The following is a 22,101-nucleotide window of genomic DNA, read 5'->3' as shown; positions in this document are numbered from 1 at the left end:
AAATAGTAGTAATCCTTATCCATAAGAAATTGACCCTTCATAGGTTAGGATCAACCAGTTTGAACCTTAACCCTCAATTGACCCGATACAACTTTGCTTTTTCTGTTAAAATATTTTTGGTTCTTCAGTGAGACACCACATTGATACACTATGACAAATTATATAAATATGCAAATACGATTAAACTTGTAGATATGTGTTAGTCCAAAAAAAAAAAAAATCAAAACCAGGATTTTTTTTTGTGATAAACTTGCCAAGTAGCACAATCCTACCTCACTCTAATCCTGTCCAAATCCAATTCCTATAACCCTAACCCTGATATGAAGTTTTGATCTAAATAGGTGCACATGCACATGTACTTTGGTTACAATACCTGTATGGAAAATTGATTGAGAAAATCAGACACGTCTTTATCTTAACACGTGGAGAAGACCAGGCTGTCCAAAGAAATTGATGAGTCAATAGTTACGACTTTCTATAGAGAGATGAGTCAGCAATTATCCAAAAGAGAATGGATAAACCTTGAATTTTTAGAAAGATTTGGAAACAAACGGGAATGACTAATTAAGGAAGGAAGTTAGTCATTTTCGTCACGGCGTTTTGTCGCCCCATAAGTTTTTTTTTTTTTTTTTTAGGTAAGAGGTGGGTGGGTTTACTATAAATAGAGGAGGTAGAGAGTTTGATAGAGTAGTTTGTTTCTATTGATTTGCCCTTCATTCTCTCTCTCTCTCCTTCATTTTATCCCACATTGTATTGACCTTGTTTCCCCACTTTTTTTGCTTCTTCATCTTATCAAGAATCAAGTTTTTAGAGAGAAATATAGAAAAAAAAGAATGTGTGGAATATTAGCAGTGTTAGGTTGTTCTGATGATTCTCAAGCCAAACGTGTTCGAGTGCTTGAGCTTTCGCGCAGGTCTTTTTAATCTCTCTTGTTGTGTTTTTTTTTTTGTTTTACTGTATTTTATCTGAAAATGAAGACCGACTACAGGTCAAATGGTAAGGTGACTGACTCTATTAGTCGTGTCGTTCATCTTACTCCGAGTTCTGACCAATTGGAACCAACTACATCAACATTCAACATTCGGGTGTGGTCAACCCCAATGACCAAATACACATTTATGTTTTCTTTAAAGATGAGGGAACACCACCAAGGCAAGAATAATGTTTAATTTAAATCCCATGGTTTTAACAAAATGGTTATAAGAAAACCTACTCTCTATTTTTACTTTGTTTATGCTGTCCGGAAAGTATCCTGCCTGAATCAGATCGTGACCCGACACATACTACTCCGGCCTTAAAAACCTAAAAATGACTACTTCCACATGTTCCCCCTTGGAACACTGTTCACGTGAACAATTCTTCTCCTGCGGCCCAAGGAATTTTGTTTACAAATATCGTTAAAGTCGTTATCCCTTTAGAAAATTGGAGCTCTATCTAAAAAAATACTACAAAATTTTGATTCAGATTGAAGCACAGAGGACCTGATTGGAGTGGATTATACCAACATGGAGACTGTTTTTTATCCCACCAACGTCTGGCTATCGTCGATCCTGCTTCCGGCGACCAACCTCTCTTTAATGAAGACAAAGCCATTGTTGTTACTGTAAGTAGCTACTAGTACTACCAAACATCATCATCATCGTATCTATCATTCTTCATTACTCTGATATATTCTATTAGGATGAATTATTCAATGGTAATGGTGTGGGTGTGTGTGAAACAGGTTAATGGAGAAATTTACAACCATGAAGAGTTAAGAAACCGCTTACCAAACCATCAATTTCGAACTGGAAGTGACTGTGATGTTATAGCTCATCTGGTTAGTCTTTTTTCATCCAAATCTTTTTTCTTAGATTACCCATGTTCGAAAATACCAAATACTGTCTCAATGGAAAGTTAGGATATATGATTATGAACCATTTTCGCCTAGAGTTCGACGATCTTGAAACCTTCTTGGTATATAAGTTGGGAGATGCTAGAGTGCCCAGCTCGGTGCCCACTAAAATGCCCAGCTGACATGGATTCACTAAAAGATAAGGTTTTTTCAAAGTTTGACTTCGGTGGGGACCGCTTTTATTTCTAAATGAGGAAATTTGAGCATTTTAGTGGGCATTCTAGCTGGGCACTCTATCATTTCCCTTGACATGTTTTAGTTAGTTCACTTGAGTTTTGTGATATTGAAAATCTGTCTGTCTTATTGTGAGACATTTAGCTACTAATCTAGTTGGACATAGAGATTCAACAAGTGGTATGTTAGAATAGTCCCACATGAAGAAGGGCGATCTAGTAACCAAAAATATAATGTTTAGGTCCTCTCCACTCAGTTGTCAATTGGTTTTGAATTGGATGAGAAAAAAAAATACATTTTTGTGACATACTCTGGCAACTTTGTGCAGTATGAAGAGTATGGGGAAGATTGTGTTGACATGTTGGATGGGATGTTCTCATTTGTTTTGCTCGACACTCGCGATAACAGCTTCATTGTTGCTCGAGATGCCATTGGAATAACCTCCCTCTATATTGGTTGGGGACTTGATGGTAAGTCTCTGATTAATCTTCCGTTTTGGCATTGCTCTATTTCCTGCTATTATTATGGTTATCGTATTCACTCGATTATCGCCTGTTGTTATTTTTTAGGATCAATATGGATTGCTTCTGAAATGAAAGGACTGAACGATGATTGTGAACATTTTGAGTCATTTCCTCCTGGTCACTTGTATTCAAGTAAACACGGTGGTCTGCGTAGATGGTACAACCCTAAGTGGTTCTCTGAGGCTATTCCTTCGACTCCATACGATCCATTGGTTCTACGAAAAGCTTTTGAAAATGTATGTCCAGTTTTCTTTAGATTGGAAGAAATTGCCAATCCATTAAAATATAGGTTTTGTGAAAGCATTTCTGACTAAAAATCATATCTTTACAGGCTGTTGTCAAAAGGCTAATGACTGATGTACCATTTGGAGTTCTGCTATCCGGGGGCTTAGACTCGTCGTTAGTTGCATCTATCACGGCTCGCCACTTGACCGCTACGAAGGCAGCAAAGCAATGGGGACCTCAACTTCATACCTTTTGCGTTGGCCTTGAGGTTAGTCCTATATTTCAGTCCAAGTGATTTAGTTTATGAAAGAAGTCTTTTACTGAATTGAAGTTAAATCTTCATTCAATTTGATCAGGGTTCACCAGATCTGAAAGCAGCTAGAGAAGTTGCAGATTATTTAGGAACCATCCACCATGAGTTTCACTTTACAGTTCAGGTAATCGAAGTAAAACAATCATCTTTTCGATTTCAACAAAGGTGTTGTTTTCTCAACTCTTAGTAATTTAAAAATGGAACAGGATGGAATCGATGCGATTGAAGATGTTATCTACCATATTGAAACATATGATGTGACAACGATACGAGCAAGCACCCCTATGTTTCTTTTATCTCGAAAGATCAAATCACTAGGAGTAAAGATGGTAATCTCGGGCGAAGGCTCTGACGAGATATTTGGTGGGTATTTGTATTTCCACAAGGCCCCAAACAAAGAAGAGCTCCATCGTGAGACATGTCGTAAGGTACTTGATTTACAAAGTTAGTCTTCATAACAAAATGTGGTACGAGAAAATATAAGTAGAGTTCTGAAAGATGTTTGTTTATTCAGATAAAAGCTCTCCATCTGTATGATTGTCTGAGAGCTAATAAATCAACTTCTGCTTGGGGTTTAGAAGCTCGGGTTCCATTCTTGGACAAAGAATTCATTAATGTGGCAATGGACATCGATCCTGAGTGGAAAATGGTATGTCTAAAATTTCAAATATTCTTGGCTTGAATATATATATGTGGGAAGTATTGTTTCTTTGTCTACATTTCTGTACCAAATTGTGAATTTATGGAGTGGCTATGCTCTAATTTTTATCAGATCGATCCGAGTGACGGACGTATTGAGAAATGGGTCCTTAGGAAAGCATTCGATGATGAAAACCGGCCTTACCTTCCAAAGGTATAGCAATTCTATCAGTGTATGAATCTCTTCAGTTCTCATTTTCTCTTATGGAGTAGATGCTAATAAGAGCGTTTGGTACGATGCAGCATATTCTCTACAGGCAGAAAGAACAGTTTAGTGATGGTGTTGGATATAGTTGGATTGACGGGCTAAAGGCTCATGCCGAAGAACATGTACTCTCTCTCTCTCTCTCCACAAAAAACGCATCTACGTTGTATTCGTTTATTACTTGAGTTTCGATCTCTAAAATGGTTTTTCATCCTGCAGATCACCAACAAAATGATGCTGAATGCGGGGCACATTTTCCCGCATAATACACCGAGATCTAAAGAAGCTTACTACTATAGAATGATATTCGAAAGGCTATTCCTACAGGTAATAAACTGAATTAGAAAAAGATAAAGAACAAACTCTTGTTAGTTCGATAGAGGAACAGGTCTGAATCACTTCATTTTGTCCTGCAGAATTCAGCAAAACTTACAGTCCCGGGAGGCGCAAGTGTGGCTTGTAGTACCGCCAAGGCCGTCGAGTGGGATGCCAGTTGGTCGAAGAATCTCGACCCATCTGGTAGAGCTGCATTAGGAATCCATGCCTTGGCTTATGATCCAAAAATAAAGGGTCCAGTTGCTACTGGAAACGTCCCAACTAAGATCATTAACGGCGTGCAGAAGATGGTTGAAGGAAGTACACCTAGTCTCGCCATTCGAAGCTAATATTAACAAGAATATTTTGTGTATATAACCAACCATTAGTAAACTAAGAGTATGGAGTCAGGTCCTTGTTTCTGTTTTTATTGGAGTTAATTTCTAAGTATCTGTAAAATAGTAGTACCCATGTTTGGGTCTGTTTTAGTTTATCTATGAATCTCCATCTGTTAAAATCCAGTGTAAATATATGAATGTCCCATCGATTCGACGTTCCAAAACTTGTGCTATATTAATGACTTGTGATGTAATATGAATTCTCTACTATTTTCATTGCCCTTCGAACCCGTTCTTTTTTCATGTCGATCTAAGCTTCTGCAAGATGGTTGTTTTTTCATATTTGCTTTTGTTTAACTTCGGCTCTTCCACTATTATACAACATATAGATGGTCCATACCAATCATGTAATAATGTATTATGGGGTTTCAAGTTGGACTTTATGCCCACCTGGCTAACTAAATAGTTTTTTTCGATCTGTTCCTAACAGGTTGATCGATCTGTTTTAGCTTGTGACCATGAGTATGATGGTAGAGGTCCATCTTCCTTCTTCTCCGCTAAAAAAGTCGCCGACTAGCGACCTAACCTGAATTTTTTATTTATTTCTACTTGCTTCTCTCTTCTTCTTCCTTCATTTCCACCATCTATTCAGATTTTAAACAGTTGTCTTATCTTATTAACAGTCTAAGAACTCTTCTTTCATTTCCCCTCCAAAACAAAAAAGAACACTGACTCTTCATTTCTTTTCTCTTTGCCGCCTCCATCACTTTTTTTCTAAGTCAGGTTTTAAAATGTTTGTTTCCAATTGTGTTGTTTAGCTCCTTTACATAGTTGATTTGTGCTACACAACACGAAGAGTACCAACAACACTAATTGACTAAAGTCTGTACAATATATTCTAAAAGAGTAAAATTTGATCAGAAGAGAAAGAGAGAATGAAAATAAAGGAACGGTTCCTTCTCTTTAATTATCATTTGCAAAGTCAAGTATTCTACTGTATAAGATTATAAACTCTTCGAAAGTCCTATACATAATATCCTCTTTCGAGAACTACAAAAAATGGAATTCTACATCCGGTAGAACGAATAATCTAGTCGCCTATATTTTTCACAACTAAGCTCAACAAAACAAAACAAAAAAAGCAGATATCTTTCTGTTGCTAGACGTGTTAAGACTATACGGCAAAACTCCTCATGTCTTTGGATTTCTTAGCTTAGTTAGTTAAGTTAGTTAGAGAGTCAGATCTAACTTGGTTTATACATACCCCTCCTCCGATAGTATTTAACAGAGCAGCTCCTCTCTCCCTGCTGCTTTTCATCTGGACCACCTAAGACCAAGTTCATCTCAGCTTGGCGAGCTTCTTTCGAACCTCCAACCGAGCACATGTTGTGTTTCTGGTTTTGCTCGGGCTCAGCGGTACCTATGAACGAGCATTTGTTAGACTCTTCATGTGTTTTGCCCTGTGTGCATCGAAAATAATTAGAAATAATGTGGGTAATAAAAATGTCGGGATGTATATCAAAATCATGAATTCTGCTGGAGAGGAAAGGTATACTACATTGAGCTGAGGAGCGTTTTCGATGGAGTCTGGACAATTTTCTACAGCAACACTGTGAAAAGCACAAGGTTAAGGATCATTAATCTTGGAAACGTAACACACAAAAAGAAAAAAATCAGAATAAGAAGAAACCTTCAGAACAGAAAAAGCAAAATCTATAAAGACAGCATAAGAAGACATCTGGGAAAGATTCAGACATTTTTACATTTAATTTTAACTCTCCCGCACTTAAAAAGTTTCTCCTTTAGCTTGTTTTTCAATTAATGTTCTGATGAAAGTTTGGCCAAGTTTATTCTTTTCCGCCCTTCTGTTAGTTATATGACAAGGTGATCAAATTGATATAGTTCCAGCAAAAGAAAACTCTAATATTCCCCACTTGTATTGAAATCAAGAAGGAAAAGTAGAGGAAATGAGAGTTGGAAGCATACCATAGTTGCTGGTGCTCCACTATTGGACTATCCTCAGCTTCTTCTGTTTGAATTACTTCAGAACTGAAACTCTGCCTGTTGATATCAATATTTTCCTTGCTAAGATGGATCCCATTCAATAGTTTAGATCGGTTTCCTGTAAATGTTGCAGAAAGGTAAGTTGCTCAATAATTTGAATTCAGAGAACAAAAATTGCAATTGAGGGTAACGCAAAAGGACGGACCTCCTTGTTCTGTTGATTTTGCTTCAGGTATCAACGTTAAGATTTTCTGGCACATTGTAGTGCCTTGAAAATCCAGAAATGTGTACTCTAGAAACTCCAATCTTTCAGACTTGGTCATCTCGGAGAATCCAAAGGAAGTGGTCCATGTATGTAGCACTTGAGGAACAGCAGGTAAAAGCAACCTCTCGACTCCCAATTCTCTGAGTTTCTAAGGAACACATAAAAGATACAAAGTTATACCTTATTTTTCACTTCCCTATTTAGCAGTTCCTATTGAAGAACACACAATAATCAAAGTTGATATCTCCTCTAATATATATCACCCAATGTCTGTGAACACAACCACGGATATTATCATAAACCGAGAGCTGGCAAGTCCTTAGCATGAAGTTTTTTACTTTGTTTAGAGGCGTGATCAAATGTAGTAAAGTTCAAATCTTAAAATCCATCAAGTTAATATCGAACATGGATGTGAAGAAAAAAATTGTTTATTATTTACCAAACTAAGACAACTATCACCTCCGTTTAGTTAGTTTAGGAAAGGTCCACCTTGATAATCAAGCACCGAATATATATATATATATATATATATATATATATATATATATACATACATACATATAGAGAGGAAGAGAGAGAGAGGGAGGGAGAGAGAGAGAGAACTCAAATCTTTCAGTAGATTAGAATAACAAATGTGCACGAAATCACCTTCTCGATAGCGTCAAATAAGATACGACATCTCCCCTGTCGACGATACTGCACACAAGTACCAACAAGTGGTACTTCTGCTACCTTTGCGCTATGTACCCTAAAAAAACAAATGTGAAATGAATATAAGAATAAAATTTAAACTATCAGAACTAACTCACTAGAACTTTGATGAAGAATAACATACCTAACTGCAGCTACAGAGATAAGTTCATCTTCTCTCTCCAAAAGGACAGTGTAAAATCCCCAAAAGTCCAGTCGGTTCAGCTCTGATCTGCAAAATTTTCATAGACCAGTATCATACATGAGATGAGAGAACGCATGAGACAGACCGATATACAACACAACGATTCTGTTCAGATGTAGAAAATTATTTCCTAATATGTGAAATGAACTTTTTTCTCTCTAACATTAAGAAGGGATTTTTTTTTTTTTGGGTAAGAATTTATCATACAGATCTGAGGGTGAAGGTAATACACTTTTTATTTCCCTCCATGGCTCCGCCACTTATTAAAACAAAAGCAATTAAGGAAGTTCATAATTTCAAATTGAACCATGTCAATATAAGGGAAAAAAAGAAAAGAAACAATGATGACGGAGTGTGGAGATAAAAAGATGACCTATTATTGAAAAGAACATCTCTGACGAGATCTCTCTTGCTGCCTGGTTCTTGAATGGGCTCAAAGCACTCATGCAACACGCCAAGTGCAACATTGAGCTTGCTTTGATACTCTGTTGTGGCGTCGATATCAAACTCACAGGAAACGTCTTTAGGGGATTTCAGAATAGTCCATGATAAATTATCCACGCCAATCGGAACCGATTTCCCTAATAGTTTGTGGAGACCCACAAATATCTACAGAAAAAAGAACTGCAATATCAGAACCAAAAGAAATGCAAAAATACATTGAGAAATCGTCCAAATGCATGTAATAACACCGAGTATATGTAGTTTGACCAACAGACCAAGTACAAGAAACTGTCGTTTGACTTGAAAAAATTTCAAAGTTCTATCTTCTATGTTAACAAATAAACACCAATTTTTCTTTTAGACCACTAAGAACATTAAAATCTTTGAATCTGTTTAGTTAAGCAGTTTAAGACAAAATTTACAGCATATAATATGAGCAAACTTTGCAAAGCGAAAAAAACAGTTAATAAATGTTATCACTGCCGAACAGAGAGGCTCATTTGTTTCTGCTAGGAGATGGACTTTATACTGAATGAAAACTAAATTTACAACTTAAAACTGTTTCAAGATAATGGATTTTTATCAGAAATCAACAGCGAAGTGATACATTTTTCACATGACCCATGGACCCATCAACTAATACTTGTTCCAGTTCAGTAATTTTTAGATCACTACTGTACAGTAATATATAAGATGAAATTAGTTCAGCGATAACTTATTTATACTAATATCCAATTCAATAATAAAATGAAATAACATCTGTTGCATACACATTGAGAAACCACATCAAACAATTACTTAATTCAATGCTTCGGATCACATTTACGCCACGCTCAGTTATTCATGTCGGAATGGGTAGAACTCATAACAGGGTCCTTGTTGGGTAACTTCAGCTCTAAACCAAGGTTACATGAGATACATCGACCAGTAAACTGGAAACAGGATATCCATTTACTGCAAATACATCCAACTAGGCAGTACATAGTTGCTCAAGAATCAAATGCTACAACTATCCCAACCAAACAGATATGAGTTATGGCCTTTCTCATCCTCGGTCATATAGGTCATCCTAACCCTGTCTCATTTCCAGGTCTATATTGAATAAACATGTAAATCACAATTGCAGTGCGAATTGGCAATATACCTATAACAAAGTCATACCTATTCCCGTCTGTGACCAATGAACTCATGAAAATAATGATGTGCAGCAAGACAAGAACAACAAACAAATAACAGGACCTTCAGGGAAATCTCGAAGTACCTTTTCACATTTCCGACTGCAAAACCACCGATTACGTCCAAGGTAACTTCTCAGTTTCACCAGTCCTCTTTTGCTAATGCACTCCTCATGATCTGTAGAAGATCAGGAACATATTTCAAACACTTTGACAAGGTAACAAGCTATGCTATTGTTATGCAAGAGTTAGTATTTAACTTACATTCATGATTGCACTGATCACAAGAGAGAACTTTCTTTTCAGATAATTGTTTGGATTCTCCAACTAACTCGTTCTGGCCACAAACTCCACACCGACAAGAAGGGCAGAACCAATTTCCTTCGGGCACATCCTACACAAAATCAAAATTTCTTGTTTATTTCAATTTTGTACCTCCAAAAAGAGTTGTAATCTTGAGACTCCATGTTTTGGCAAAACCTCTAAACGAGATGTCCCCACACTTATTTTATTCACCAGACTTTTGTAAAGTAACTGACACCGTTCTTTCACTAATGAAAGTCGAGGAATACATGTATTGACTGGTTTTACAACTGTCACATACTTGACACCAAGTTTTTCAGGGTCTTGTCGAAAACTAAAAAACCTAGTTGCGCAGGATTCAGACTCATTTTATATTCCGAACTCTAAATTGAAGTGAACGAAGTAAAAGGAGTACCATACCTCTAAACCAAGGCAACCTAAATGAAATGCAGATGGGCATTGCTCGCACAACACTAACGTACCCCCATAGTGACAAACAGAACACATATAATCCTCTTTGTGTACCAGACTGCTTTTTGTTTTCTCACATGGATCTGGCACGGAGCCTTTCAGCGCATTTTGATGTACTTGTTTCTGACAATCTAATAGAGACCTTCCATCTTCCAAAAATATTCTGGCTGATGGGCGGCCATAAGTGTCACCAGCATGAGTTGCAAAGCTAGACAGACTGTAAACTTTTTGGCAACAAATGCACTTAATACCATCACGACTTACCTTCCCTTCTTTTATTGCGCGATCTTCTCTATTCCTTGAGTAACGTACTCTTGCCCTTGGCAAAATCATATTGTTTTCTATCAACCAAGAAACAATAGTTCGAGGGGTGTGGTGGCCAGGACTTGGAACCAGAACCTTCCTAGCCCTTTTCTTCGACCTGAGGGCACGTGCTGGGCAACTATTGACGGATTGAAATTCAAATGTCTTTCTTTTCTTCTTTTGTCTCTTCCAATGTTCTCTGACTCCTCTCACTACCACATTTGAAGCTTTAAGAATTTCTTTTGACAGCGACGAGGTAGGTGACTCGATATCACCCTCTGTGTGTTGCTTATTTGATGGAACTGTACTTTTCATGACCTTGGTGCATGTTTCTGGAGAAGGCAACTTTAAACCAGTGAATGAGCATTCCGGTACTCCGGTACTCTGAGTTAATCGTTTTCCTCCAAGACATACTTGGCAAGCCTGCAGAAGAGAACAGTAAGACCTTTTTCCCGGGGACTTGTATTTATATTGATCACCATATTTCGATATCTTCCAGCCGAGAGCTAAGAGGTGCTCCCTTGCTTTTTCAAATAAGTATTTCGTGTCTTCCCTGCTTAAGCACTTAGTTACATTCTTCACCTTCTTTTTCTGCCTTCGGAACTCGTAAAATTTTATGATAGCTTGAAAGCAATCCTCAGGTTCAATAATGAACCCGTCAGGAGGAGGAACAACAGGTGCTACTTCCCTATCAGGAATGCCTAAATCCAGATGTTCATTATAATGAGGAGAATCACAAGCTTCATCTTGTTCAATTATTTTCGAGGGCGGAAGCTGTTCTGGACTAGAATTTGACGGTATCAAATATCTGTATCTGTCTCCGGAGCAAGATTTCTGATCCTTTATTGCAGTTTTTCTCAAGGAGTTGGATAAAGTGATAAGAGAATAATAATGCTTTCCCTCGGGTGAAGTATAACGGTATCTGCCCTTGTTATCCTTTTTGAACTCAATCTTCCAACCTAGATAAGCAAGATGCTTCCTTGCGTGTATCTGTATTTTACCTCTACTCCCCTTTTTTTCTACTAAAATTTTCTCCAATGCTTGAGGCAAGTATTCAGCTTCTTGGGGTACGACTTTCCATATGCAGTCCGGATGTGAAAGACTGCCAATGGACTTCTTGTATATTGTACTATCTTCCATGTGAACTCCATTTCTAGCATGTTCAACAAATCTACCACTTTGAACCTCATCTACTCCGCTTGGCATATTATTTTTATGATCCCTTTTTTCAGTGGAAGTGGGATCACTCCGAAATGTAGATCTATCAAACCCATCAAACATCGAAACACTCCCATTCCCATTACCATCAGCAGAATCTGAAATATTTTCCGCTGTTTTCCGAACAACAAAGTTTTTACGGTTTGAATTACAACATGCAGATAAAGTAAAGTTGGGTAGAGACACTTCATTATGAGAGAACCCATTTTTGTTGGTTAAAAGTGTTTTATCAACCTCCATCTGATTAACTACCTGATTTGAGTCTTGGATTTTTCTTCTCTTTCTCCGACGAAGAAGAGAACCCTCTTCATGTTCTGGACAAAAAATTCCTACAGGCTTAGCTGATAAGGCCAATACAAACTGATCTTTTCCATCCTTATGACTTGAATCAACCTCACTTGGCAATATAAGTTCAGATTTTCTTTCATATTTCCTTTTACTCCTAATCTTTTTTGTTGGATTCTTGTCCAACTTCTTTACTTCATCGGAAAGAATTACATTAAGAACATGTTCGGCAGTTAAATCAACATTTTGACGAAGCGTATCAAGAACATAATCACCCCACATTTCTCTCACATTACAAGTCCACTCCTTAATTGTGTCATTAAAACCCTCTAGTCCCCTTAATTCATACCAAATTTGCCTAACCGAAACTAAAATTGGCCATTCCTTTTCATATTCCTCTAACAACTCAAGAAACAACCAATTCCCTCTTAATTTCCAGCTTTCTTTTACTTCATCCCAATCTTGAGTTATTCTTAAATTTTCAACCTTAACCATTTGTTGATCACCCAAATCAGGGAAAAAAACTAATCTCTCAGAATTATCATGTTCATAATCAAATACCACACCTTCCCACCAACCATCACTAACTAAAGCATCAACACAGAGTCCATAATGAAGACCAAATTGACAATAATTTCGAACTAATGGAGGTATTGGTCTAATTAAACCACGATAATCAGTAGTAAATCTTTCACCTGTTTTGACGATTCCTTCAATCACTGGAGAAACTTCAATCCATTCTGTTAGCTCTTTAGAACCATCATCTTCAAGTAAATGATCATACTTCACACGACGTTCTGAATCACGGTAATCAATGATAGTTGCAGAATGCCAAGAACCAGCAAACCCTTCTTCTGTACTTCTAACCTAATTATTCACACACGCAAACAAAACAAACAAATTATCTCAAAGGGTTCAATCGGTGCCCTAATTAACTCCGAGGAATCTTAAAACAAAGAAAACGCACATTACCTCAACTTTGTCATTAAGAAGAAGCTTTGGTTGAGTTGTTTCTTCAAAATCTTTCTTCTTACGTTTCTTCTTCTTGTCAGAAAGATCTTCACTGGGAGGAGGAGGAGGAGGAGGAGTTATAGCCATGAAAGTGGTGTAGAATAAGCAGAGAGAGTGCGTAGGTTAAGCAGTGGGAGTGAAGAAAAAAGTAACTGCATGAAAATGTAGTTTCCGAGAATTTTTGTAACAAAAAAGGGAAGAATATAAAACCCCTTCTCCAAGAAACATAAAACCCTCTCTCTCTCTCTCTCTATCTCTCTCTCTATCTCTCCGACTTCTGTTTCTCTTTCTAAAACAACAAAAAAAGATCACAAAAACTTTCTCTCTCTAGAATCAGAGGATGATGCCAGGATGGTAATTTCACGATGAGCTGCCACGACTATATGCCACTTGTACGATATTTAGGGTGGGACCCGAAAGTTTAAGATCATTCTAAATTCCGAATTTCGCGCCAAGAAAATTGCACTAGGTAAGATAACTTTTGACGTAATTTTGTGTACCACGTTAAGAGAAGGTGTACAATACTGTCTAATATTGGATAGTAGATTATTTAGTCAACGTTTTTTGACTTTGGACTAAAAGACGGTTTAGAGACGGGCGTATCATTCACCCTCATCAAAAGTGGGTACCCTAACAGTTTACTTTTTGACTTTTTTTGGTTTTTTTTCCGAAAATCAAATGGGCCCTTATTCTTTTATTTTTATTTTTGGGATCAAAACTTCATTTAAATGCCAAAATGCTAATGAGAATTACAACATGATGTTTAAAGAAAAGTCTCAAAAGAATAAAGACTTAAATCTTTTAAAATTGAATTATAAGACATCTTTATTTTTTAGTCAAAAATTGACTCGATTAAACTTTGCCTACTCACCTTCATCTCCTTTTCATCTTCTCTCATGCTCATCCTCTCTCTTGCATTTCCATCTCTTCGGCTGATTCTCCCTTTATCCTATTGATTTTTATCCACCCAAAAAAGTAAAATAACAAAATTTAATCTTTCTCAATTTTCTCATCTAAGCTCTCTGGTATTTATAATCTTATAAAATCTCGATCACTATCCAAAAAACTACATTACATCTTCTCTCTTTTCCTTTTCCATTCTTAACTTAGGTTTCTTCTTTTGTTCTTCACCTTTTTAGTCTGTTCTTTATTCAATTGTCCGAGGTGTTTATCAAAGTATATCGTAATTCACTTTGCCCTAGATTTACTAGAGAAATCAATTGAAACTGTTAATATGTTTTATGATTGGATTATCTTATTATTCAATTCAATCTTTAATTTGATCAAAGCAACTACTGAAGAAAGTTATGATCTTATTGAAGAAGTTGGGGTTTTGAATGCAATTGTCTTGACATATGTTAGGTATTCTAGAAGACAGGTTGGTAACTGATTTGGAATTGAAAATTTAGGGTTATTATGTGTTGATTGAATTTTTTTTCTGTGTTTGTAGGTTATAGTTGAAAATTGAAATTTGTTTGTTATTTGGTTATGTAGGTAGTAGGAATGGTTAATTGAATATTATGTTTTGTGTTCCCTTCTGTAATCACCCACGAATGACATTTTTGTATATCGGCAATACAAACAGGTAAATAATGATCCTCATTCCCCGTACAATATGTTGGCCAACGCTTTGGGGAAAGCTAAATAGTTTCCGGAATGTGAAGACTTGGTCAAAAATTGGTCAATTTTGTTTGACAATTTTATTTAGGGGGAAAGCAAAATACTTCTCCACCTCACCTCTCTCTCTCTCTCTCCACCTCACCTCACTCTCTCTCCACATCACCTCTATCTTCTCCGATTAGGTCGCCGGCCGGAAAATTTTTCCGGCCGGCAACCATAAAAAAAAAATTTCACTCACTCTCTCTCTCTCAAGAAACTCCGGCGAAGGGGTTTCCCTTCGCCGGAGTTCCGGTCTGTTGAAGAACATGCCATTTCCGGTCTGTTCTTCGACATACCGGAACTCCGGCGAAGGGAAACCCCTTCGTCGGAGTTTCTAGAGAGAGAGAGAGAGTAATTTTTTTTTTTTTTTTTTATGGTCGCCGGCCGGCGACCTAATCGGGGAAGATAAAGAGGTGAGGTGGAGAGAGAGTGAGGTGAGGTGGAGTGTTTTTTTTTTATTTTCCCTTAAAATTTATTTCCCCGGAAAATTTATAAATTTCTACATATTCCCTTTAAAATTTCACACCCCGGAAATTATTTAGCTTTCCCCAAAGCGCTGGCCAATATGTTTTTCCAGAAATTTTTCAAAATTTTGCATATTCCCTTTAACATTTCACACCCCGGAAACTATTTAGCTTTCCCCAAAGCGCTGGCCTATAACTATGGTATATGGATTTCATGTTGAACACTTCCCAATCAATGGGTATAGGTTCAGAAAATAGGTTCATATCAATAGCCTATATGTATATGAGGTTAGATTCATAAATATTTCAAAATGGTAAAATATTTTGTTGAACACTTTGCAATCATCAATGGCTTTGTGGCTTTAATGTTACTTATCTTTTTTTATGAAATTGTAGTAATAAGCTATTTTTACACAATTTGTCACTTATTGTTTTCTCACCCTTGCTCGTGGTTTTGGTATATGATTTTTAAATGGTTCATTTTTTTAGGGTGGGTTTTAAAATGAAGGATTATACAGTGAAGCTAATTAACAAATGAATTCATATTGAACTAATCCGTCCAACTTTAGTGTGCGGGATGAGGAGGACTTAAAAAATAAAGTATTCATACAAAAGAAAAATGAGAGATTGTCAAATCCGCAACGAGACTGTAAATAAGAAAAGGATTGAGGAATCCATGGCAGAAGCTTGGAGCTTATTTTTATGTACGATCATTTGGAGTTCTTTACAGATTTCTAAAATCTTATAAGTATTCTGAAACCAATTTTGATAGTTTACTATATCGTTGTATTCTTCATCCAACTCGATTCAAATAATTCCCAAAGACAAACATGTCAAACAAAACAGATCACTTGAGACGATCTTAATATTGAATACTTTCACGTGGAAAATTTGTTTATAATCATGTAAACCTCTCTAATTTTTGTAAGTGTTTTTAAGTTATTTTTATTACCGGAATGTTATTATACTTTCCTTTTATTTAGATTTATAACTTTGATTATACTGTGATTTGTTAGATTTTCATTTAAGAATGAGTTGTGCTTGACCTAAGACTTCTGTTATACCCTTAATTAGTTAGAAGTTAGATATCCACCACTAACCTAAACCAGAATTAAATGAAAAAATAACTACTCCAACTTTCTTATTCAATTTATTTATTTTTTTAAACAATCCATAATTGTATTTCATAAACTCGCTCGAAATAAAATTGATTTAAAAGATATTGTCTAGAAACCCTTCCCAAAATTTAAAATAAAGTCTTTCCTAGAAATAAAGTTACCAATTTAAAAAACAATAATTGTTTCCTTCTTAGAAATAAAATAACTAATTTAAGAAAAAAAGAAACAAAATAAATTTCAAAAGTTAAAAAAAGAAATTAAAATCTCTTTCTCTTTCAATAAAATAATATCTAATTTAAGAAAAAAGAAATAAAAAAATAATAATACAAAAGAATAATATCCAATAAAAATCGCTCGCTCTCTCTCTCTCTCCGTAAAATATAACAATAAATTTCGTAACATTTGATTGATGCAAGTGTCCATGCCTTAGGGCACGGGATACACCCTAGTTATCATTAATATTAAGAAACTCTAAAAAATATCAAATCGTATGTTACTGTATGTTACTGTAAAGACGAATTCATCACATCAAATCAACTAGATTGGTCGACTTAATGATGAAATCTATGAAGTTTGATTGAGATAATAAAAGGAAAAAAAAAAAAGAAACAGTGATAAACCAAAAGAGACATTAATCAATTTAATCATTAAAGTTTTCTTCTAATATAATCACATTATCCTATTTCTCTCTCTCTCTCTCTATTTCCTTATAATCAAAACTAGAATTATAACTTAATTTCTAAAGAACATTCTATCGTCAAGAATTAGTGACAAAATTAATAACAATCTTTCTTCACCTTTCTCTGCTCCATGCACTAATTTCTCTTGCTAGCACCACTACTATCATTTACACTTTTGACATTCATGTTTTTCTTATTTCTTTGAAACACTTTCGCCAGATACTTCTTTGTCCTCTCAAGAATAGTTTCTTTCTTCGTTGTAAATGGGTAACTCCTTAGATATCTTTGTCTACTTAAAGATCTTCTCATCTGATCATTCATCATGGGCACGTCACCACCACCACCACCAGCACCACTGCTGCTGCTCCCCCTATTCAAGGTTCTGACAAACTCTGCTTCAGATTCCGGCCACTTGTGTAAGTTCACATACGTCGGTGTGACGGACGTAACTATATCGTCATTAGCATAATTGGAGATACAATCAGAACTCATTTTCTTTAAACTTAGAAGAATTAACTAAAATACTTGAACTTTATTGATAAAAGTGAATGAATAAAACAACTACTAGTCCCCTTTATATAGTCCTAGAGTTTCCTAATTCTAATCAAATTCAAATAGCAACTTCTAAGAAAATAAAAACTAGAATGAAAGAAATCTTAAACTGCAAGCAATTACTAAAAATAGAAAAACTACTAAAAATTAGATTTTGAGACCTAAACGATGGAATTTGACCCTGAAAGTGGGCCGGTCGTGGCAAAGGGAAAGGAATGAGCCGAATGTTATTTTTGGGCCATCTCCTCTACGTCAACTAAACCCTAGTTGAATTCAACAAATCATGGCAAAACATGAAGTATCCAGTTAGTGCAAGTAGTATATTTTAGGTGGATTCTTCTTCTTTCTATTTTGGTTGTTATTGTTCTTGCTTATTTCCTTCTATTCCAAGGAGTTTTGCATAATGAATTCAACTATCCAACCAAGTGGTTTAATAAAGGTATTCAATAATACACCATTACAAGTAGTTCCAAACGCTATGAAAATTAATTTGTTAAAAACGTTGAGTAATTCGTCGGGTATTAGAATAAAAACCGAATAATGGTGCAATGACTGGTATAGGTGTGGAATAATTACTTGAAGTGAGTTTGATATTGTAATTGGTTCATTAGTTGATGTAATTTTAAGCCATTGTTAATTGCCAATGTTGATTTTATGCAAGTTACATACTCTTCTTACATGCTTTTCTTCCATTTCCAATGTTGATTTTAAGCAAGACCCATATCTAATGTTTTTTGCTCTTGAAATCGAACTATCTCTTCACTCATTAACCTCAGTACTATTGTCTCAAACCTTCTTGTTGCTTCTACCCCCTCGGCCTTCAACTGCATTTCATCACATAATCCGTTGTCCATTTCGATTGAAAATGCTGAATATTTGGTCCTGAGTATAAAACAACAACGAATTAGCAAATATACTAAGATTGATATACTCGCCTCCTCGTATTCATGCTCAGGTTTCTCCTCCCTTGTCTGATCTTATTAGCAACCAATAGTAATTGAAGAATGAAAATATGAAGACTTGCAGTTTGCTATGCTGGGTTTCGCTTAATGAACGGAGGAAAAAGCTCATTGGTTTCTGCTTGTTCTAACTTAAACTTGGTAGTGTACAAATTCTTGAAGTTTAGAAATTCAGATGACGATGAAAGTCCGATTTATCTGATAAATTTGCTTATAGAAATATAATAATGTCAACCATTGACGGACAAAAAGGAAGCAATTAAAGTTTTAAATGTAAAAGCTTACAGGTCTATCTCCTTCCGCTTAATTGCTTCGGCTAGTTCACAGTGTTGCTTGAAAGCATTGGCTCTTTCTAGAAATATAAAAGGGCATATGTTAAATTTCTACAAGAAAACTAAAAGTACTAACAGGCTAACTTAACTAGTTTCATATAATTTGATATTTTTCATGATGTGCAGATCAAGCTGTTCCAACCATGCAACTGAGGTAAGTGATTCACAATGGATCAAGGGTCATTGCGTGGTGGGACGGCCCATTTGTAACCTGTGGCATGTATGGCAAGCCAGATTTACAACCACACCTTGATAGACTGCACTGCACGAAAATAATTTTTCAAAGGTTCTTCAAAAGTCATTAAGAGGTGGTGAGCCTGCAGCCGAAAAAGAAACCCACATTTAGAAAGCAGAAACATGAAATTGTGGAAGGATATGAAAGATGAGCATAAGGAATACCTCTTTTTGTAGTTTAACTACTAACAGTTCTGATTTCGTTCCAAGGTCTGAAAATGCCTTGTCGAGATTTTTTTCCCTTCACAAGCACCCAAGAGTTTGACGGCCTTGCCAAAGTCCGAAAGAGCCTGACCCGATTCTGGAAATACAACAAAAGTGAACCTTGTGGAGAGGCAAGCTAATGGAGCCTATGCTGAACCGAGAATGGACTGTGTAACTAAGAGAAGATCAAACGAAAACTAATATCTCACCTCTGTGCCTCTTCACGAGGCGAAAGGCATGATTTTGTGCCTCCAGTAAGTGGTCTTCAAGCTCAAAGACGTAACACTTTAATTTCTCACATTCAGCATTTGATTCTTTGACAGGCTTTTCCTCTCCAAGGACAACGTCACTTACTTTAGATTGCACATCTTTTTATAATGATTTTTCTAAACCCCATTAACATTACAAGTTCTAATTAGGTAAGGGTAGAATCTTGTTTGTGTTCAATTTCGGTTTTCTAACTTTCTCGCCTTTTATTAGTTGTGTTTACAGTACAATTTTCTCTTTTTATTTTTATTCAGGCAATTGGATGCTATCTTCCAAAAACTCAAACACAAACTACCTTGAAAATTTGCATCAAGTCGGCTGGCTTCTTTCTAAAAATACCGATCTCCTGAGACCTGACTCTCTCCATTGCTTGTAAAGAGAACCAAAAACCAATATGAAATTGTCAGTCATTTTAAAATTTTCCATCTGAAGCAACTATATTTCATAATGTTGTATTTGCATAAACGTGAAAGAGTCTAAAATTAAATATTTTGTCTGTCTTTTCTCTTTCCTGCATTTCATTTCTTTCTTTTCCATTAATTTGTCGTAGGGTCGCTGACAAGACGACCCTCCGCTAACAACTTTCTTGATCTCCTTTTTTTCTCTCCACTACCACTTCATCCACCAACGCACTCTTTTTCCATTTTCAATGTTCCGGTGAAAGAGAAGGTTCATTCATCAGAATCTTTTGTGTGATTTGGTGTGTTAAGTTTGTGGCACCGTAAGAATAGAGAAAAAAAAAAGGTGAGCTCAGAATGTGAGACCAAATGGACAAGTTGGTCGTTAAAAAAAGGACAAGTTGGTCGTTAAAAAAAGGAAGATTTGTCTGTCCTATAAAGTTCAAATTATATACTGTTTGTGTTTTTCATTTTTGAAGTGGTCATGGGAGTTTTTCAGATAATCAGAAGCTAAACAGTATAATGGTCATCTCCTTCATTCTTCTTCCTTATAATGGATGGTACTATATCATTTCATATCCTCTGGTTTTATAACACTCTGATGTATCTGAATTTGATTTCCATTTGAATTGTTGAATGTGAATGTAATGCTGCAGGAGAATCAGTCACAGGACTCACCATCAGAATCATGGGCATGTCGAGAACGATGAATCATGGCACCCGGTTTGTTTGTTAACTCTTTTTCGTTGCTTCTCTGTTCAAACTACAGGACTGTTTATTTAGTATACCCTGACTCGAATTCTCAAGGAAATTTTGTTTTTTTGTAACTTCTATCTTGCTGCAGTTAACAGAGAAAGTTTACAGAAATATGGATGATACAAGTCGAAATCTCCGATTTACGGTGCCGTTTCCTATGTTGGCTTACCCTGTCTATCTGGTCAGTTTGTTCACCATCTTGATTGAATTCATAGACTTCTTCTTCACCATATATTCATTCATATGAGAGTGTTGTTTGTTAAGCTGGTTTGTTTTCGGTTTTAGTGGCGTAGAAGTCCCGGAAAGAAGGGTTCTTATTTTGACCCAAACAGCGATTTGTTCACTCCGAATGAGAGGAATTCTGTAATCATTTCCACACTTTGTTGGACTACAATGTTGATCTTGCTCATAGGATTCTTTATCATAGTAGGTCCCATCAAGGTTCTCAAGCTATATGTTGTTCCATATTGGGTGTGTTAAGTTCTTCATCCTACATTATTTCATCATCTTGTTCGATTTTGATTTATTAGATATATCATATAGGATATCCTAATTTTGGACTTGATTTCAAATTCAGGTCTTTGTGATGTGGTTGGATTGTGTAACTTACTTGCATCACCATGGTTATGAGCAGAAGCTTCCTTGGTATAGAGGAAAGGTGAGAAACTGAGAACCGTATTCATTTAAGCCCTAGCTTATGAGCTCCTGTGTGACAAATTTTAGTCGTTCGGGTAGTATATATCATGTGTTTCTTTCCACTAAGTAAGTGTTTTCTAATTTTTGGTATATGACAGGAATGGAGCTACCTAAGAGGAGGGCTTACAACAGTTGATCGTGACTACGGGTGGATTAACAACATTCACCATGATATTGGGACTCATCTTATCCATCATCTCTTCCCTCAAATCCCACACTATCACTTGGTAGAAGCGGCAAGTCTTTAACAACCACTTTCTCTAAAAAGTTCTAACTCGTAAACAATGTTCTTTATTTTATATCTATAGATAGATATTTGCTTGTTGGGATAATCTCACAACGGTTGAGGAAAGGGAGCTGGTGTTAGAAATGTCCATACCCTAGCTTTTGATTTAGACATGTCTATAATGCGATAGAATTCCTCAAAGAGCTCCGTGTTAATGGGTACCTAATCTTGAAAATGCAGACAGAGGCAGCGAAGCCGGTGTTAGGAAAGTACTACAGGGAGCCTAAGAAATCAGGACCAATCCCGATTCATTTAGCCGAAAATCTAATTAAAAGCATGAGACAAGATCATTATGTTAGTGATTCTGGGGAGGTTGTATATTATCAAACCGATGACCAGAGGTATGCAAGTTCTAAAAACAAGTCAGAGTAGAGATATTGTTGATGGTAAACTAATCCGTCCAACTTTAGTGTGCGGGATGAGGAGGACTTAAAA

At 36.2% G+C, this 22,101-nt stretch overlaps 4 protein-coding genes across 6 annotated transcripts; 2 read left to right on the top strand and 2 right to left on the bottom strand.

Moving 5' to 3' along the window:
* Positions 1–477: 477 nt before the first annotated feature.
* On the top strand, positions 478–4,968 carry LOC147541735 (asparagine synthetase [glutamine-hydrolyzing]-like). 2 transcript variants are annotated; one of them, XM_086673286.1, is made up of 13 exons: positions 478–913; positions 1,465–1,603; positions 1,724–1,819; positions 2,397–2,538; positions 2,638–2,828; positions 2,924–3,085; positions 3,174–3,254; positions 3,337–3,558; positions 3,645–3,779; positions 3,903–3,983; positions 4,073–4,159; positions 4,254–4,361; positions 4,451–4,968. In XM_086673286.1, exons 1-13 carry the CDS (start codon positions 834–836, stop codon positions 4,697–4,699), a joined length of 1,773 nt encoding a protein of 590 aa, XP_086529412.1. In that variant the 5' UTR covers positions 478–833; the 3' UTR covers positions 4,700–4,968. The 2 variants fall into 2 exon arrangements, with proteins under 2 accessions (XP_086529412.1, XP_086529413.1); XM_086673287.1 differs by having other exon boundaries at positions 660–913; positions 1,724–1,980; positions 2,154–2,538.
* A 655-nt stretch (positions 4,969–5,623) lies between these two features.
* On the bottom strand, positions 5,624–13,457 carry LOC147541734 (uncharacterized). 2 transcript variants are annotated; one of them, XM_086673284.1, is made up of 11 exons: positions 13,023–13,457; positions 10,194–12,917; positions 9,735–9,864; positions 9,557–9,648; positions 8,225–8,460; positions 7,792–7,878; positions 7,605–7,704; positions 6,897–7,104; positions 6,674–6,809; positions 6,246–6,297; positions 5,624–6,147 (listed from the first exon to the last, which is right to left on the bottom strand). In XM_086673284.1, exons 1-11 carry the CDS (start codon positions 13,146–13,148, stop codon positions 5,932–5,934), a joined length of 4,107 nt encoding a protein of 1,368 aa, XP_086529410.1. In that variant the 5' UTR covers positions 13,149–13,457; the 3' UTR covers positions 5,624–5,931. The 2 variants fall into 2 exon arrangements, with proteins under 2 accessions (XP_086529410.1, XP_086529411.1); XM_086673285.1 differs by having other exon boundaries at positions 5,624–6,107.
* Positions 13,458–17,717: 4,260 nt separating this feature from the next.
* LOC147541732 (sn-2 acyl-lipid omega-3 desaturase (ferredoxin), chloroplastic-like) lies at positions 17,718–22,050 on the top strand. Its single transcript, XM_086637661.1, has 8 exons — positions 17,718–17,863; positions 18,952–20,488; positions 20,585–20,651; positions 20,773–20,865; positions 20,970–21,155; positions 21,262–21,342; positions 21,479–21,616; positions 21,847–22,050. The coding sequence occupies exons 2-8, from the start codon at positions 20,451–20,453 to the stop codon at positions 22,036–22,038; spliced, it is 795 nt and encodes a 264-aa protein (XP_086493787.1). The 5' UTR covers positions 17,718–17,863; positions 18,952–20,450; the 3' UTR covers positions 22,039–22,050.
* On the bottom strand, positions 18,242–19,941 carry LOC147541733 (sorting nexin 1-like). Its single transcript, XM_086632413.1, has 4 exons — positions 19,884–19,941; positions 19,473–19,631; positions 18,779–18,845; positions 18,242–18,416 (listed from the first exon to the last, which is right to left on the bottom strand). Exons 1-4 carry the CDS (start codon positions 19,939–19,941, stop codon positions 18,242–18,244), a joined length of 459 nt encoding a protein of 152 aa, XP_086488539.1.
* Positions 22,051–22,101: the final 51 nt, after the last annotated feature.

The sequence above is a fragment of the Eschscholzia californica genome, unplaced genomic scaffold (assembly GCF_041429995.1).
Source record: "Eschscholzia californica isolate CP2 unplaced genomic scaffold, dmEscCali1.0.p SCAF_4, whole genome shotgun sequence".
NCBI lineage: Eukaryota > Viridiplantae > Streptophyta > Magnoliopsida > Ranunculales > Papaveraceae > Eschscholzia > Eschscholzia californica.
This window is presented reverse-complemented; position numbering and strand designations above follow the sequence as displayed.